General features: G+C 40.8%; 1 protein-coding gene across 1 annotated transcript in view; it reads left to right on the top strand.

The window, feature by feature from the left end:
• Positions 1 to 19,115, top strand: part of SND1 (staphylococcal nuclease and tudor domain containing 1) — a 422,748-nt gene that overhangs the window by 246,754 nt on the left and 156,879 nt on the right. The window contains exon 14 of the mRNA XM_037049273.1: positions 1,235 to 1,307. Within this exon, the coding sequence (XP_036905168.1) occupies positions 1,235 to 1,307 (73 nt within the window). The remainder of the gene's footprint in view (positions 1 to 1,234; positions 1,308 to 19,115) is intronic.

The raw sequence follows: 19,115 nt of genomic DNA, 5'->3' as shown, positions 1-19,115 counted from the left end.
AAAGGAGATAAGGAGGAGTTACAGTCCATTCCCAAAATAATACACATTCCTTCTGGCCAGTGGCAGTCTGAACAGCCCTCAGTCATGGTTGTGGGGAGGGCCGTGTCCATTGACCCCACACTTTTCCACTTTGCACCAAACAACATTCACCTCATTCGGTTTATGAGTTTGATTGAGAAAGTTAAGACCTGAAAGTAACCCCTACAGAGCAGTGTCCTCTGTTGCTGGTTATTTAGTGAGAACTTGGTGGGAAGACTGTAGAATTGTGGTTATTGGGGTGAGGGCTTGAAATATTGACCCCAGTCTGGACAGTTTTCACTGTCTGGAATTCAGAAACTCTAAAAAGGCTGGTCCACAGGGTGGGCACACCCTTGGACCTCTATTCTCCAAACTCAGAAATGTCCCCTGCTTGGGTCTGCAGACTGGCAGGACACAAGAAGGTCTTATCTGATAGTGTAGTGACTTGAATGATTTACCCATCAGTTTTTATTCACCAGTCCTTCATTGTTACATGAGTGATATACCCAGTGATGCTTAGGCTTCTGTCCCTGTTACCATTCAGGGAATTATGAGATAAAAAATGGGAGATTGGAGCAAACCAACCGGTGGTCAGATATGTGACAAAGTCCCAGAGTCCCCTGCTAAGTCCACTGTTATTACAAACTGAGACTGATTGAAAATGAGGTTTAATGTCAGTTATGTAGCCTTTGCTAATTTTCCCTCTACTGTAAATGGCTTTTCCATACAATATTGCTTCATTCACAGCAATTTTTTTTTACCTGGAAGGAACTTATTTCCATTAGAATTGAAACACTAGTTACATATTTTGCATTTTAAATGTTTCATGTGATTAAACACAGAAGGAAACATTATTACTTCTGTGTCTTAAGATTGTACTCTTCCAACTGATTCTGTTGTGCCTGGAACAATGCTTCTAACTTGGAAACAAGTTCCGGGAGCTCTCTGATTACCAGGCGCACTGTTAGCTGAAACTAGCAGCCACGTGCTGATAACTGGGTTCAGAAGAGCAGGCTTGTCATTTCCCTCCACCAAATACTCTCGCAGAGACTGGCTACTCGGTCCTGTGCAGAGTGCACAGGACTCCGCAGTCTGTGGACTTTGTGCAGCGAATGGTAGACCCCTCCTTGAATGACCTTTCTTCTCACCCCATTTTCTCACCCTCCTACCCCTTCCCTCTGTGATTTGTTTTTTAATTGGGTTTTTTCTTCCACAGAGCTATTAAGAATGGCAAAGGATTGCATAGCAAGAAGGAAGTGCCTATCCACCGTGTCGCAGACATATCTGGGGTGAGTCGTGTCCCCGAATAGAGCCTGTGTGGCTCAGAAGTCCCAGGAGTTTAGCTGCTGATTCACCAAAGTACTTCAGCTTATGTGTTTTCTGTAGCTCCTTTGTTTTCAGGCATTGAATGTGAAATTTTCCAGGGCTGTTGCCTATGCATCTATAGAGGTACTGTTTTATATTCTGGAAAGGCAGGATTGAAACTAGGGCTTACACTTAACCTCCTATCTCATCACCTAAACTGTCACTATGTTGCTTTACCCTTTTTTAATTATTATGACTTAGAAGATATTTCTTTCCAGTTATATTAAAATTATCTCTTCATAAAATCCCTGTTTAATTCTCACTATGACTGGAACATCTTAGTGGGAAAAGGTCAAGTACAGATTTTAGGACAAGTTTAAGGACTGTCATTTCCTCAAACTTCATTTTTTCTGAGGTTGCTTCTAAGTGAGAGAACTGTGTGAGCATCCTTTGAGTATGTAGGTACTCCATAAAAACAGATGACACACTTTTGAGCTCCCCAAAGGCTGTGTCTGAACGAGTGTTCAGGGGTTAGGACTCTACCCTTGCACAATTATGATCTCTTGGCTGAATAGATATCTTTGTTAGTTGACGGATTTATTCACTAATTCAACAGGTATTTCAGTGCCCTTCTGTGCACTGAGACTGTAACAATAAACAAAACCGATAAAGTCCCCACATGCATGTGGGAAAGGGAGACAGTGGCAAAATCAGGTAGCAGCCATTGCTATAAAGAGAAGTAAAACCAGCTAAGGGAGGATGGTGAGCAGTTGAGGTGCTGATTTTGATCATCTGCCCCAAAAAGGCTTCTTGGTTCATCAGTTCACCCTCTGTTCCTGTGATACACCATCCATTTCAACTCCCATAGTCACTGATGATTAAAGAGGGGATTCAGGTCATGTGTAGGGAGGACTGTATTGCCTGGGGGTGGTGACAGAGGAATGGCTAGTAAATCTTAGCGTGGACTCTCAGGAAGCTTGCCTTGGGTACCTGGAAGTAAAGGCAACTATAAGCAAAAAATGCTAGAGCTCAGCCTAACGCATAGCAGGAATGAAATATAATACTGTATCTTCCTGTTATATTGTCTTCCCAAGCTGGCTGAAACTTTGCCTGATGTTCCTTGTGATTGCACATCATAAATGTCTTGCCAGCTCACCTTTGCCTAGATGTAGTAGTAGCTTGTCTCTACTAAGCAATGGGATTCTTTTGAGCTTTTCTTTCTCTGTGGCCAGTTACTGCAGATTATAGATTAAACGCTGTTACCTACATTAATTGGACTTTTGTCAAGAAGTTTGCCTCTCTTAGTGAGTGAGATACATTGATATACATTCTTCATAGCAGAGAGTTCTGAGCAGTCCACAGACTTGTTGCTAATGGCCTTTGAGCCACAGGAGACTCAATTGTATCTGCTCGTTGTTGACTGTGGATGCTATCAGGCCTGCGGCTTACCTTGCTGAGTTACAATGTATGTATATTAATTTCTATATGTGCCTGCTGTGGCATTCTTAACAGTAGTTCCCTTAGTGTCATTGTTTTGGGTGAAGATGTTGGAGTAATCGAAAGGCTCTTTCTTGACTGTTCAGCTGCAGGGGGGAAAGTTGTATATACCTATTTTGGGAAACACAATGACCATTCCTCTACATTAGGGCCAGATGAGCCTAGGTTTACAATCCAGTGCCTTCTAGAAGCTGAATGAAACCTTGGGGATGGTGCGCTTTTTTGCCTGTAGAGTTCATTTTCTTGCTAAGATTTCCCATTGACAGTTTTCTGAGGCAGACACATACTTTCTTCAGGAACGTCCTTTTGGCACCTGCCAGTATAGTTTCCTAATGATCTTTATTGCTATCTGTGCATCTTATGCTGCCTCCAGCCTTGATGCATTTTGGCGTTTTTCAGTTTTTTTGGTAGCAACGGATTTGCCTTCATAGTCCTCTTTAGTTTTGTGTGTGTGTGTGTGTGTGTGTGTGTGTGTGTGTGTGTGTGTGTCTGCACCCCTCCCCCTATACGTAGCTCAGTTTCATGCATATCTTTATTCTCTTTTCTGTATGGATATTGAAGAATTGGTTTGCTCTTATGTTTTTTAAAAATAAATGCCAATCAAATCTGCCTCAGCAGGTAAATAAAAGAGAAAGGCTTAAGCAAGTGAAAATGAACAAGCTTTCATTTAAAAAGATGTCGGAATGACCTCGTCTACTTTCATCATACATTGTTCATTGTAGATTGGAGGTTTTCTTTCTCTTCTTTTTTCTTCTTTTTCTTTCTCTCTCTCTTCCTTCCTCCCTCCCCCTCTCTCTCTTTCTTTCCTTCTTTCTCTCTTTCTCTCTCTCTTTCCTTCTTCCTTCCTTCCTTTCTTCCTTCCTTGTCCTCTATAACAGGAGATCTTTCTGTTCCCCTTTCAACCTTCCCTTCTTTCTGTCAAAGTGTCATGTTAAATACGTGTGTGTTAGGTGTCCCTTGTGCCATTTAAGTGACATATATCTGTCTCTAGCTTTCTGAAGCATGCTGGTGATTAGCGCCTGAGAGATGGGTAGGCATATGGGTGTCAGGCAGGCAGCTAGCTTATAGCCAGATGAAGACAAAACACCTGGAGTACAGTCCATGGAATACGCACATGTAATAGTTTCACAGGAGTTTCTTAACCTTTTTGTAATTTTTAAACGTGTTCCTCTTTCTCCTCCTTTCATGACCCCCATCTTAGTTTTGGCGAGGCTGACGGTGCATATGCAATATACTGCCAAGATAGTTGACCGTAAACTGGTGTTTGTGCATAATACCACTTCCCCGCTTAGTACACACATCCTTGGGGGTTGACATATAGGGTGGGGCAAAATGTATTAGTTGTCGTATTTGAAAGTGGATACAACTGTAAACCTACTTTTCCTTCTCCCTGTTTTTATGAGCTCCTCACATTTTGTCTCCTAAACACTCTCAAGAAATGTGCTATATTATATATCATGCTTATGAGACAAATGAACAAATCACCTACAATGTTCTAGTTTTAATGGCTTTGGGCATTTAGTGTTGAGTTTCTGCCTCACTGTCTACATCTCTTCTCTTGTATTTTTAAAAATACAAGAAAAGGATTTCAACAGGTAAGGGTCAGAGTGTGTTAAAATGCCTCGTATGGAGACTTAGCAAGTGCAGGGTGCCCGGCTGACTTCCTATGGTGCAAAGCCAGTGATCCAAGCGCAGGAGTGAGAGGATGGCTGCCTGTTTTGGCAGGTGAGGTGCTGGCCTCTTTGGTGATGAAACAAGCAGGCCTTTTATGTCCATTCATTGGCTTTCCCTGGGACTGGACTGGTCGTTTTTTGCTACTAAGTGTTCATTCTCATTCATTCTCTTTCTCTCTTTTATTTTATTTACTTATTTTTAGAGAGAAGGGAAGGGGAGGGAGAAAGAGAAGAAGAGAGACACGGACAGGTTGACTTTTATATTGTGCCCCAACTGGGGACCGAACCCACACAACCCACGGGTGTGCCCTCGCCGGGGATCAAACCAGCCTTTCACTTCGTGGGATGATGCCCAACCCACCCACAGCAGTCAGGACTAAGTGTGTCTCTGGCTCTGTGTTCTGCTATCCCAGTGGAGCCTCCTGTTACGTCCCTTTCCATATTGAAAGCTCAAAAACTGTTCTGGTTGCTCCCAATTTGTGGTTTTGTTTCCTGTTTGCCTATTAGTACAGATGATTTTTGACATTAATGTCAACTTGGTGTTTTTCCATAAGGTACACAGTGTCTGTGTAATGCCAACTGAATGAACCCTACCTTTTGGCCAGGGCTTTTAAAAACTTGGCTCTTCTGCATCTTTTGCACCTGTTTGCAGGATAATCACTAAGGGAAAACGTACTGCCAGTCTGATTATTTGAATCCTGAAGAAGTTACTAGTTTCCTTTAGTTCTAATTTTCCAAGGTGAAGGAAGTGGGCATTACAAGTCCTGGTCATTGGCTTTCCTAATTAATCATCTGTCCAGTTTCCTTTAGGCCGGGATTTTCCTATGAACGTGAAACCAAGGATTTAACTGACTTGGTAGCAGATCTGATTAGATTTGGAGGATGGTTTCTGTGATGACTGGTTCACGCCATACACCCACAGTTTCATTGTTAGTGGGTTCTTTTTGCCCTGATCCTGTCTCCAGTCCCTCACCAGCACACAAAAAGTTGGAATGTGCATGTCAGTGGAATATAAGGCTGTTGCTTATCTTGGATTTATTATTGTTTTTGCTGGAGCCTGCTCTGTAGTAAATGCAATCTCCCGCAGATAGGGTGTAAAAGAGGCAACAGAATGGATCTGGTGCATGGCTTACCACTGTCCTGGTAAATCAGACAACTCAGTTGTAGTTCTGAAGTGAGAGAGCTCCCGCTTCTCAGGGTGCAGCCAGTACACCCCAGTCTCCGACTGTACCTCCCTGCACTCCTTCCTCTTCCGTTGTGTGTGAGTAGGAATGTGTGGAATGGCCATGCTGGCTCTTCCACTTCTCCTCCATTTTCTGTGGTGTCTGTCCTCTCTGGTGCATGAAGAGTTACGATGTCCGTCTGCTGACAGCACTGTGAGAAGAGACAGCCAGACAAGCGTCCTGTCCCCTCCAGTCATATTTTTTGGTCCCAGAAAGGGCCAGGTTCCTAGAATGGGGTTGTACTTCTCCAAACACCTGCCTTTGTGTGATGTTGAGTCCTGACAACTTGTCTGTTAATTTTGCTCTTTTTTCTTCTGTTCTTCATTCCTTTGTCTTTAAGTCCTTGTGTCTTTTTCCCCCCTGTTAACTGCTGCTGTGTTCACTTAAATATTGCTTTCTTTCATCATGTTGCCTACTTTTTTGAAAGCTCCATCCATGACTGATTTTAGTGGAGATGCATAGTATTATTGCTTCAACCATGGCCTGAAGTGATCCAAGGACTAGTTCTGGGGGTGTGTAGTCAGATTTTTGGGTCCCTTTTATTCCATCATATCATGAAGACTTACAGGGTTGACCGGTGGGATTCAAACTTACAAAGGGCGAAAGTATTCCTTTAAAATAAATAAGTAAATAAATAGGTAGGATTTTCTCTGGCATCTCCTCCTGACCTCTTCCTTCAGTTTCTGATTTTTCAGTGCCTTCTTGAACTTCAGTAGCACCGTTCTCTTTTCCTCAGGGTATTTGAAGCAGTCCTTTCTATAAGAGATTTGTGGCCCTGTACAGAAGTTATTTTCCCGTTCAGTCCTAGTGAGTTGGGCCTCAATGGAAGAGGTTAAAAATGTTGTTTTTGGCTTTAGAGAAGTAAAAAGTAGTTGGCCCAGTATTTCTGAACAAGGTGTAAAAGCACCACAGTCACTCAGAGGCTTTGTGAGTTAGGTCTGTGTTCAGTTGCAGTTTCCCCTGTGTGTCTTCAGGCCCACTTGGTTAGATCGTCGTCGTCTTGTCGTGTAGCCTTAAAGTACCTTTCAGCTAGCTCCCTTTCTAACCCCTGGTAACTTGGTGGCACAAATGCTCCTTTCCTACTTGTTGTTTTGTTTGTTTTGATGGCACTTCCCTCTCTTACTCTCCCTTAGCCTAAAATCACATTCTAATGCCCCTTTGTGCCAAACCCACAAAGTCAATGCCTGGTAGGTTTCTGTGACCTGGAAGGGTTGCTTCGCTCTAGAGCTCCATTCACACTTTAACCTCTGGGCCCATGGCCGGGCTCTGCATTTGCTACTGTGGGAAAATCCCAGAGGAATCCTGCAAGAGCCCACTCACTGTCTGCTGACCGTGCCCTCTGGAGCAGGCATCGTGTGCTCCGTAAATACAACGGGCCCTGCAAGGGAGCCGTGGTTAGTGCTAGAGGTGGGTTCTCATGTGGTTTCCTACATTCAGCAGCCCAGGTTTTTGCCAGTTTAGGGGAAGGTATTTCTCTGTTTTGTTCTTTCTCTCCCCAGCTAAAGGTTCTTGGACTGCCGCGTGTAGCTCACTGACTTGTTCTCACAGCACAGGAATACGCAGCGCACCCTGTGGTGCAAGGCACCTGTGCTGTGAGTAGTGGCCACTACCCTGAAAGTGTCTCTCAGGCTCTTCATTTCTTTCTCCTTTGCCTGTCTTTCAGGCTCTCCCCTCTCCTCCCCTGAGCCCTTTTCCTCCCATGTCCCTCCCCCCTCTCTCCAAAAAAGAGTCGGATGTTGTTAAGGAGATCTTGATCTTCTCGTAGACTTTGGTTCTCCTCGGGTTGCACTCTCTAATGGTTGAGGGCATTGCTTTATCATCTTTTGTCCATAGTTCCTTCAGCCTTAGGAGTCCCATGGGGCCGGTTCTTGTTTTGTCAGATTCTCTTATTTGTGATCCCCAAAGCTAAGTGTAGAGATATCCTCTTTCCTTCTAAAGGGAAATCTAAAAGCATTTATGTTTTCCATGGAAATAGGAAGAGAGAAGTATATCTTTATTAGGTCGAACATGTTTCTGAATGGAATTTTGTGAAGATTGTGTTTCAGCATTTACCACAGTAAGTAGTGGTTGTGTCCAAGCACCTCCTTTGACATATTTAACCCATTTTTCAACTGAGTTTATTCCTTTTGTAAATTTTTATACCATAAAGTACTAAATTTAGGACATAGTTTCTCCCCTCTCTTATTAGGTGCGATTGGGAAAAATTGTTACAGACTTTGCACCTGGGAAGATTATTGGGCACCCTTTCATTGGAATTCTGGGTACTGCCTAGTAAACTCTTTGAGGTTCACTGATTTTTTTTCTTTTAGATGTGCAGAAGCTTATGGTATGCATTTTTGAGATAAATGACTTTATGACTAGCCAGATCTTTATTTTATCTTCACCTGATGACATGCTTATTGATTTGAGAGAGACAGGGAGGGAGGGAGGAAGAGAAACATCAGTCAGTCACCTCTTGTGTGCTCCCTGATCCAGACAGGTGCCCCGACCAGGAATGGGACCTGCCCCTTTCTGTTCAGGACAGCCCTCCAGCAGATTGGGGCACACCGGCCAGGGCTGCTTAGTTTTTAAGATTTAACTTATGAAGGCCTCACGGTCACACAGTGATTCCTGTTTGTCCAGATGTGACCCCACATAGATTTCTGCCCTGTAAAAGAAATTATTTCAAACACTACATTTTCACTCTATAGTTTAACTAAATTCACTTCAGCATTCCTTGTTGCCTATACATAGATGCCTGTTCTTCAGATTCGCCTTTGAATCAGTTGTAATGTCACTCTGGCTCCCTCACTAATTAGTAGGTTAAAATAAATTTTTTGACATGTGTTTGTTTTAGATTTGTATAAAAGCTGTGGTTTTACTTGTGTGAAAAGTACCCTTTAAGAGGAAGCAATTGCAGAAACCAGAGAAATACAAAAACATGTATTACACCGGCAGTGAGAGATCCTGTAATTATGTGTTTTGAATATCTTTGTTTTATTGTCTCTTCTGTACCTGTAAATGAAGAGTCATTTGGTTGTGAAAGTTCTTTAAAAAACAAACCGTTCTAACGTGAATTATGTGTCTTTCACCTGCGGAATACCCGGTTCCTGCCTGTACCTTACTTGGTCTACCTTTGTTTACTGACAGGCTTTTACTTAGGAAAATTCAGACACACTGCAGAGTGAGGTAGAGGTGTGGGAACCCTGCAGACAGGGTCCCAGCTCTGCTGCTGGGCGCCTCTGAAGACGTGCTTCATCTGGTGACTTGCCTGAGGTGGAGCACTGTTACAGACAGTGATTCTTCATTTGGTGCTTCTTATAATAAAACATCTTCCCAAAATAATCAGGAGGTTTGATATGTCACTGGAGTAAATTCTGTGTTCAAGGAAATTTTCTGTCACAAGTGTTTCTGGTTCTCTCTTGATTCCTCGTTTCACTGTGACTTCACACACAGGAGTTCATGCACCCGAGCCCCTCAGAAACAGGGTCCCAGCTTTCATTTAAGTGTCCTGAGGTATAGTGATTTTTTTTAAAACTCTCTTTATTTGATAAAAGGAGAAAGGAAATTGAGGGAATCCAAGAGCATTTTTTCCCAAAGTGGCGTCTCTTTCCAAAGAAACTTGTCTCTAGCAGCATAGATTCTTCTCTCGCCGGGTTGTGCTCTTCGGTTCCCTTTCCCATTCTCAGGGTGCCGGTGGCTATTGTTCCGTGACTCGGTTTCACGACTCCAGCTTGGTTCAACGAGTCCATTACAGGCTTGGCCAAGTGAATGTTAGGGTATTTTGAAGGCAGTTGGTAAAATTGCTGATTCCCAGATTCAGATATGATTGGGTTGTCTTAACCTCTCCCGTGGCTACTCAGTGGTGTGATAAAACTTGGAATATTTCTGCCTAGCCCCTGCTTTGCTCTCCACTTCACCATAACACTACGTAAGTCCTATATCGAACTCATTTTGTCCTGTGGCTATTGCTTATATAAACACCACAAAGTAAGTCATTTTATTAACATAGACATTCTGCTTACTTGTATTTTAAGGCTTTATTTAGCATGCCTTAAATATTCCCTATATTCCCTACAGAATGGGTTTTACAAAATGTCGGGCACTCCTTGCAGTGTTGGTGTCCAGCGGAATATCCTTGAATTGGAGCTCTGGGTGGCCCTGGAATTTCCTAGTAATTCTGTGTCTCAGTTCCTAAGAAAATGGTGTTCTCAGGAAGAAATCATAAAGTTCCTAACACAATATCAGAGTTGGAGGGTGTCTGGGAATATAAGTTGTTATTTAAGTTTGACTGTGGAGGAAAGCCTTTGTGCGATTGATAGAAAATCCATGATTGCAGCATGCCCAGGTACCTCATCCACTGTCGAGACTCTTTTCTCCTATATCCGGTTTACCCCACGGTTTCAAGTTCTCGTTCCAATGACTCTGCTGTTAGCTAGCTCTTTCTGAGTAGTGTTTTTTCTTGAATGGCTGACTTTTTCTCTCCTGACCGTGCCTTCATCCTCCTCCTCCAGGGCATGACTCCTTCCAGGCAACTTCTCCTTTTTGTCCTCACTGTCTTCTGATCATCCCTTTCTTCAGCATTTACATAAACACTTATTACCATGATTTTACACTTGTTGAGGTGTTGTATTGATCGGTAACAGTTGTCAAGTTGATGTGTGTGCACTGGTTTTCCTCACTGGTTTCTCAACAAGGAAGGGCATCTTTGCGTTATATTGCTTTAGAACCTGGTTTGGATTCGATTTGCCAGATGATGATCTTAAACGGTGTGATACTCTTAGGGAAAGCATGACCCTGACTCCTGGCTACAGGGTGAACTGTGGCAATAGGAACTAGAAGTGGACAGGCATATTTTCTAGGTCAGCGATTTTCAAACTATTTCATCTGGTGGCCAACGTAAACTAATTACTGTAATTCTGCAGCACACCAAAATTATATTTTTTGTCGATCTGACAATAAAGTTAGATATAATTTTGATTCATTAACATGGAACAACTATTGTGTTAGCTGTTGTCTGTGTGGTTTTACAATCTAAAGGGAAAAAGATCAGAGCCCCTGAGTAAATAGTTGGGTATTGCATGTTTTAAAAATTGTTGTGACACACCAGTTGAAAATTGCTGTTCTAGAAAATAGTAGCAGTATGGAGTCGTGATTATTAGCATGGGCTCCAATATTAGATCACCCAAGTTCAAGTCCTTGCTCTGTTGCTTATTACTTTGTTTCCTTGAGGAAGTTGTATAATCTCTCGGTGCCACACTCTCCCCATTTGTGAAGTTAATAATAATGATGGCCCTTACCTCGTTAGATCTGTGGTGTGATTGAATGAGTCCATACGTAACTGCTGACATGGTTCAGGCCTCAGCAGAGAGCAGCGGATCACATGGTGGTGATTATCGTCCAACTGCTGAGCGCTCTGCCCAGCACTTACGGACCCCTGTGAGTGACAGCTGCCATCACCATCAGCGGTGTTTTTGTTTCATGCTTTCTTCAAGTCCCAAATCCCGTTCCTCCCTCTGCCGAGTCCTGTAATTGCCTCTTTATCTCCCATTTTATATTTAACATATACTGTCTGGCTTGTTTTTGAAATTCATTTTTCATGTTGAGTCAGTGAATGAATGATCAAATAATATGTACTTATCAGGAGAGCATTATATGCCAGACACAGTGTTGGGTGTTGAAGATAAAACATTACACAAGACAGATGTAGTTCTTACAGGGCATGCACAGTTCGTTATGTAATTACCATTGTGATAGAAGTATTGAGACCTGTAAGAGTATATACTAAGGGCCATGGCTTATTCTCTGTGGTCAGAGAAATTCTTTTAAATAATTTTAAAATGAGTCCTAAAGAAGTAGTTAATGATAAAACTCAGTACAGGAGGGTCCTAAGATAGAAAACTGCTTGGGTTCAAAAGCAAGGCCAGTGTTGCTATAATGTGAGTCTAGTGATTGGAAATATGACAGTCAATGATGGAAACATTGCACTTTGTAGTTCCTGATAAGGATGTTGAAACTTGGCTGAAGAACAATGAGAAGTCATTGGAATGGAATGGAGTAATGAGGTCATCATTTTATATATACTATGTATAATACCCTCCCCATCCCCCTTTCTGGCTGCTTCTTGGAGATAGACTTGAGGCAAGCATGGCTTTAGGCTCTGCTGGTTAGGGGAGGACATGGCAGTGCGCTATGTAAGGACTGAAGGGTGGCTGGAACAGGGGTTATGACAGTGGATATGCAAAGATGTTTGAGATCCAGATCAGTGGTAGAACTGGTAGGACTTGGTCTTCGCATCAGGGGTCAGGGAAAGGGAGTGAAACCAGCTGTCACATAGGAGCATCCAGTGTGTCTGAGTACAAATAACAGTTGATGGTGGTGCTACTTTTCTCACATGGTAAATACTTGGTGGTATAGATTTGGGAGGAAAATTAAGAATTTCTGGACATGTTAAGATTGAGCTACCCATAAGCCATTCAGATGTCCTTAGCCCAGAAAAGGGGCTCAGGCTTTATGCATGAATTTAGTACTATTGGGATTATTGAGAAAGAAGAGCCCCCAGGTCAAAGCCTTTATCTCCAAAATTTAAAGTGACTCCCTATAGGGAGTCACTGGCCAAAGAAACTTAAGAGCTTCCTGGGCTGGCAGAGCTTCAAACGTCGGAGTTGACTCCGTTGCATCCAGGTTGAGACAGGGGAAGACTGAGAACTGTCCAGTGGATATAGTTACCTACGGGGGTTACTGAGGACCTTAGAGCAGTTTTTGTGGAATGAAGGGGTGGGGCATGAGAGCTAGGTATCTTCCCAACTGGTTTATCCCCAGGAAGGTTCACATCTCTATCTATACCTTCAATTGCAGAAGTTTTCTAGCAATGGTAAATGGATAGATACTTATGATAATCGTGTCTATAGAATTTTCAATGACTGAGAAAGCTTCAGAGCATCCATAATAAACTGCACTGGTGGAGAAAGAATGACAATGATCTAAGAGCCTTGGTTGAAAAAACAGTTATTCTGTTATCTTGACCAAAGCTCTGCTATCACTCGTGCATTCTGGGGTATATGGTTTTTCACTGATAAGCCGGATACTTAGACATTCACTTCTAAGAACCACAATACCGTATTCACATGTGAGTGTATCGTGCCAGAAAGTCACACCACATGGGGCAGGGTTAAGTCTATATTTTTCCTTACAAAGAATTTAATTTCCAAATATACACAAAACACTACAATTCTAACTACTTTTTTCTCTGAGGGTAATTTCATTATGGTTTAGCCGGCATCACTTTTTTTTAATGTCTTTGTGGAATTCTGAGTAGTTTTTATTAAACCAATTTCTAAGCCCAAACATGGAGCTCTTTACATCATGCTGCTTGCTTTACTAGGAACACATATTGCTTCTTATTCTTGTATCATGCAAATTAATGTGTGATCTTTGTTTTCCTCCCATTGTCAACATTCTTTTTGGCTCTGAGCCATCATTATCTAAGTTACATTTTCATTCCTAAGGAAAAGTGCTCCTTAAGGGGGCCAGCAGCATCAGTGCCCCGAGCATTGCTCTTCGTGCTGGTTTGTGAAGAAATCACGGGACAAATTTCACATCCAGTTTCAAGTTGAAATATTTTCCAAGTCAGTTCACAGACTTTATTTCAGTGTCCATAATATTATCTCAAAAAATACAGAACAATTATAAAGAATGAATTTACTCTGGAGAACGTAGGGCTTTCAAACACTGCTGAGACAGTTATCCAACTGTAAGTGTATCTAAGCAAAGCTGAATGAGCACTAAATGTTAATCTTTTTTCTTTTAAAAACAAAAACTTACTTTTTTAACCACTAATTTTCTGTCACAAGTTTTGTTTGAATGCATCCAATATAAATAAGACAGAAAGTAAAATCATCTCTACTACCACCATCAGAAGTTTTTCAGTAAAAATACATCTCACCAAAATGTGGGGGTTTTAGTTTTCATTTTTCTCTCACCCACCCACCAGTCCCCCTCCATGCCCCTGGCTCCTTTTTTAAGTGTTATAAGCTTTTTTCGGTGCATTGAACAGTGTCTGGCATATAGTAGGTGCTTAATTGCTTTTTTCTGTTAATTCTCTTTTTCCATATGAATACTCTTGAACCATACTTTTAACTTCTATCTGCCTAGTAGTCTGTCTTATTAATGTACTATAATTTTATTTAATCATCTTTTTGTTGTTGGCTATTTTTGGTTGTTCGGATTATATTTTTTCATAAACCACAGTGATTCTTTCAACTAATTCATAGTCTGTAATTATTTTATTAACAATTCCATAAGGAATATATGCCAAAGGGGATATAGCATATGGGTTTGTGTGGGGTTTTTTTAAATATCATCATTCCATACATCTTTATTGAGTAAAATAATTAGGTTTCTAGTTTGATGCACTTGATGTTCTTCAAAACACCAACCATCTCTCTTAATTAGTAATAAATATCTACTATAATAGCTGTTATTTTTTTCATACCTCAAAAACTAAAAGTTTTTTGTAATTACATTTTTTATTAGCTATAACAATGTAGGGTTTTAAAAAGAGTAATTAGGCATAATAAAACTTTTATCTCAGATTTATTGGACCCAAATGAACATGACTACAGGCAACAAATGAATGTTCATAATACTTTTAGGGGATGTGGACATTATTTTAGTTATCTAACCTTTTATGATATTTTGATTTTTTTTCTTGGTCACAAGTCCCTTGCAGATTTTTTTTATCCTTTTCTGAAGTTGTATTCTTGTCTCATGTGGGGCAGAGGTTAGCATGACATCAATTTCCTCGCTCCTGAATTCTTGATTTACCCATGAAATGAAACTTGTGCTTCATCAGATTGTCTTTTAAATTCTTTACTCTGTATATATTATTTTAATTATCTCCCAAGTAATTTTCTGTTTCTGTAATAAATTCTTACCTGTTGCCTGTAGAGCCTTTGAAAGTGATAAAAATTGATCTAAAACTTCTTTAAAAAATAGCATTTCAAGCCTTTAATTATTATTATTATTTTTAAAGCTATTATTCATTTATTTTTAGAATGAGGGGAAGAGAGGGAGAGAAACATAAGGTTGCCTCTCACATGCCCCCCACTAGGGACCTGGTCTGCAACTCAGGCATGTGCCCTGACCAGGAACTGAACCAGCAACCCTGTGGTTCACAGACTGGCACTCACTGCACTGAGCCACACCAGCTAAGGCTCCTTTAATCATAGCCTTATGATTGATATCCAGAGCAGTAGTAGGCTCTTCTTAATGTGCCTTGTTCCATGTTCTTTCTGTTACCTACCATGCATAAGATTTTTTTTAGACCAGTCTTGTGTCCTTGTCCCAGAAATGTTCAAGTTGTTTATTGTCATACAGTCCTACACAACAGTGGGGATCCATTCTGAGAAATGCGTCATTAGGCGATTTTGTTGTTGTTTAAATGCCTGTAGCTATACAAACCTGGGTGGTCTAGCCTTCTGCATACCTGGGCTCTATGGTGCAGCTGTCCTGTTGCTTCTAGGCCACAGGTCTGTCCCGTATGTTAGTGTACTTAATATTGTAGGCAACTGTAACACAGTGGTTAATTTGCATATCTGAACAAATGTAAAAATACAGAGTAAAAGATAAAAAATGGTACACCTGTCTAGGGCATGTACTGTGACTGGAGCGCACAGGACTAGAAGTTGCTCTGGGCAAGTCAGTGAGTGAGTGGTGAGCGAATGTGCAGGCCTCGAGTATTACCATACATGTCTGTAGACTTTATAAATGCTGCGCAGTTAGGCTACACTAAACAATAAAACACAAGATTAAATCAAGTGCAAAAGAAAATGATGCAATCAAGAGATAGTAAGCACAAGACATATGAGGCTACTATTGGCATAACATAGCATACTGTTTTACAGCAAACTGCTTTGTATAAGCAGAAAGAGTACACTCTGAAATAATGATAAAAGTATACTGTAGTAAATACATAAACCAGTAGCATAGTTGTTTATTATCATTATCAAGTGTTATGTCCTGCACGTAATTGTAGGTGCTCCACTTTTCTACAACTGGAGGGGCAGTAGGTTTGTGTACATGAGCATCACGGGAGTAATGCTTTGCAACATGAAGACAACTACACGGTCACAAGGCAATAGGACTTTTTCAGTTCACACCATCGTACATGTCATCTGCCACTGACTGAAACGTCATTATATATGGCATTAACTGTATTCCTGTTATAATTCATTATTTGTTGGAGCATCATCCTCTGTACACCAAAAGGTTGCAGGTTCTATCCCCAGTTGGGCACATATGGGAGGCAGCCAGTCAATGTCTCTCACTTCAATTTTTCTCTTTCTCTCTCCCCCCTTCCTCTCGCTCTGAAACTGATAAATATATCCTATAGTGAGGATTAAAAAAATCATTATTTGATTCTTACAGAGGTAACAATATAGTTGTTAAATGGTCTCTTTCTTTCATCACTGATTGTTCATCTTTATCAGTTTAAAATAGAAGTGCCACTTTCAACTATTTTCTTATCAACTTAATGATTTATTTGCTGTAAATTAAATGTCTATAAATTGGATAAATTACATGTTTTTAGAGAAATATTTAATATGAAAAAAATTGAAGGTATGCCTTCTAGTACATTAAGCTCCTATATTCCTTTCTTACTTTCAAACTGGTATCTCTGAATCACTATCTCTCATGTCTATATTTTTTAATAATTACAATTTACGTTCATAAAAAATGTTTTCTTCATATCATAACTACAGTGGCCAGTGGTATCAAAACACAGAGCGTATTTCTACGCTGATGGATAATGAAAGGAATTTATTTATCTTTTAGAGTCAAAGTGGTCATAGGATAGTCTTTCTACAGAATAAAACTGCAAAGCCATTTTATATTTACTTACCTAACCTCAGAGCGATAAGACATTTTATCCGTGGAATAGGAATGGAAGGTTTTGTTTGTTTGTTTGTTTTGTTTTGTTTTTTTAAGGAAAAGGGTAGACCAAGAAAGGGGAAGGCATGGACTTAGGAAATAACCCAAGACCAGGATGTGCAGGGAATTTCCAAGGTTTTGGTGAAAGAAACGCCCAGGACATCTGCTGTGGGCAGGCCTTACAGGCCACCGTGCAGGAGTCAGCCAGGAAGGTGGGAGTTCTCCAGGGAAGGCTATAATTTACAAAGTCATAATTTTATGAACACTAAATATCAGTTTTATAAAAAAAATTATAGTAGTCTACTAGGACATTAGAGTGTGGTTTATTTGTGGAAACTTTTCTAGATCCCACAAATTGTCAGCCAAAACTTTCAGGTAGTTCTGTGGACAGGCAGACCTAAGGAAGGACACTCTGTGGCACTGTGTTGGCGGACTACACACTCAAACAAAGGAGAGAAGAAGGACTGAGTATGGGAAGGGAACAAACGTGTATACTTTCTTGTAATTAGGTATGTATGAGGGAGGCCCCCCAAAGAATTTATTTATTAAAAAATTGTGTATTTATTCTTACATTTTGAACTTCAAAGTACTCTCCATTTGATGAAATACATCTATCAAGACATTTTTTTCTCTACTCAAAACAGTTGATTTTGATGCCTTTGAGTGCTTCTGTAGTTTTTTGTTTCACCTCTTCTACATCTGCAAAACATTTCCCTTTGAGGACTTTTTTCATCCAGGAAACCAAAAAAAGTCATTCAGAGTGAGATTGGGTGAATACAGAGGGTGGGACATATAGTGGTCATGCTGGTTTTGGTCAAAAAATTGCTGAATACTCAGTGCGGTATGAGCAGGTGCACTCACAAATCACCTATTGTAAAAGGCGCAAACATGCTGAAAGAGTCTTTAAAAAATTCACTGAAGCCAAACACAGCCTCTCACAACAGTGCCAGCTGGTACACTGATATAGATGGGTTTCTAAAACACTCACCTAGTGGGTAAGTGTACTACAAGGGTTCCACCCTCCAGAAGATAATTTTGGGGGCTTGGGGGGCCCCCTCCTACTTCTACCCTTTTTACATGAGACACACATAAACCATCACTGAGCTTTCTAAGCTAAATTTATAGTACAAAAGAAGGATTATAGGGCATTGTATTTCCTGTCGATAATAGAAATGTAGATTTTTCCACTAAAATACAATGAATTTATTTCTAAAGATTGAATTGTTCTCACAGCATAATTTCAGCAGGTTAAATTTGGGAAACTGAAAGTCTTTTGGTAAAAGAATTATCTCTGAGCCTGTGTAGAATTTTCCTTTGATTAATAGTTGGCTATCACCCTGGCCAGGGGGCTCAGTTGGTTGGAGCTTTGTCCAGTGCACTGAAAGGGCATGGATTTTATTCCCAGTCAGGGCACATACCTCGGTTGTGAGTTTGTCCCCCATTAGGGCAAGTAACATGAGGCAGCTGATCGATGTTAATGTTTTTCTCTCACATAGATATTTCCCTTTCTCTCTGTGTGTCTCTGTCTCTGTCTCTCTCAAATCAGTGCATATATCCTCAGGTGAGGAATTTTTTTAAAATTTGGATATTATTTTAATCATGTAAGCCATATCACATGATTTTATATGTCAAGGTAGAAAAGAAATGTCAATAAGTGTAAGTACTCAGTAATACTTTTTTTCTTATTTCAACAGAACATCCCCTGTGTAGCCAGTTGAGGATCATGGTTTCCTTTAGCTGTTGCCTAAGAATTGGTACTTTCTTATGCTGCTTTAGCCCTTCTCCAAGCCTCTGGCAACCACTGATTTTTGTTTTCTGTCCCTACAATTTAACCTTTGCAAAAATATCGTGTAAATGCAATCATGCATTTGTGACTCATCTATGTTGTTGCCTATATTTTCATTGCAGGGTAGTGAATCCTTATGTGAGTATACTACAGTTTGTTTGTCCGTTCCCCTGATGCGGGGGATTTGGGATATTTCCAGTTTGGGGTGAGTGCAGGTAAATTCTAGGTCATATGCCAGGGGTCCCTAGGTTTGTTTCTGTAACTTGATTTGACTTTCTTTTAATTAGACTGTCGTGATTGTCAGTCGGAATGCTATTCTGCATGTTCACATTATAAACACAGGGTTTATACCTCTTCTCTCAGCATTTGCCAAGTCCTGGTTTCTTTTCTCAGAATTGTGCCATGTGAAAAAGAAATAGAGGGTGAGCAAGACCAACCAAATAAAAATATTTATGGATGCCTGTGTCTTGCAGGGCTCCTGAGGGCAAGCATATTCTTAAAGTGTTGGAAAAGTTAGGCTTTTTTCGGGTCTGGTGGCAGAGAAACCATTTTCCTCCACATTTGGGACATGAAGCTGCATTTGCAGTGACATGCTCTGCAGCGTCCTTCCTCCCATTTGGGAAGCAGACCGTGCCAGCTCCTTCTGCCCTTCGGTCTGTCCTTAGCTTGCAAGTTTGGAAACTTTACTCAGCCAGGCCATCC

This window comes from Sturnira hondurensis, unplaced genomic scaffold (assembly GCF_014824575.4).
Source record: "Sturnira hondurensis isolate 20B ecotype Veracruz unplaced genomic scaffold, ASM1482457v3 Scaffold0006437, whole genome shotgun sequence".
Taxonomy (NCBI): Eukaryota; Metazoa; Chordata; class Mammalia; order Chiroptera; family Phyllostomidae; genus Sturnira; species Sturnira hondurensis.
This window is presented reverse-complemented; position numbering and strand designations above follow the sequence as displayed.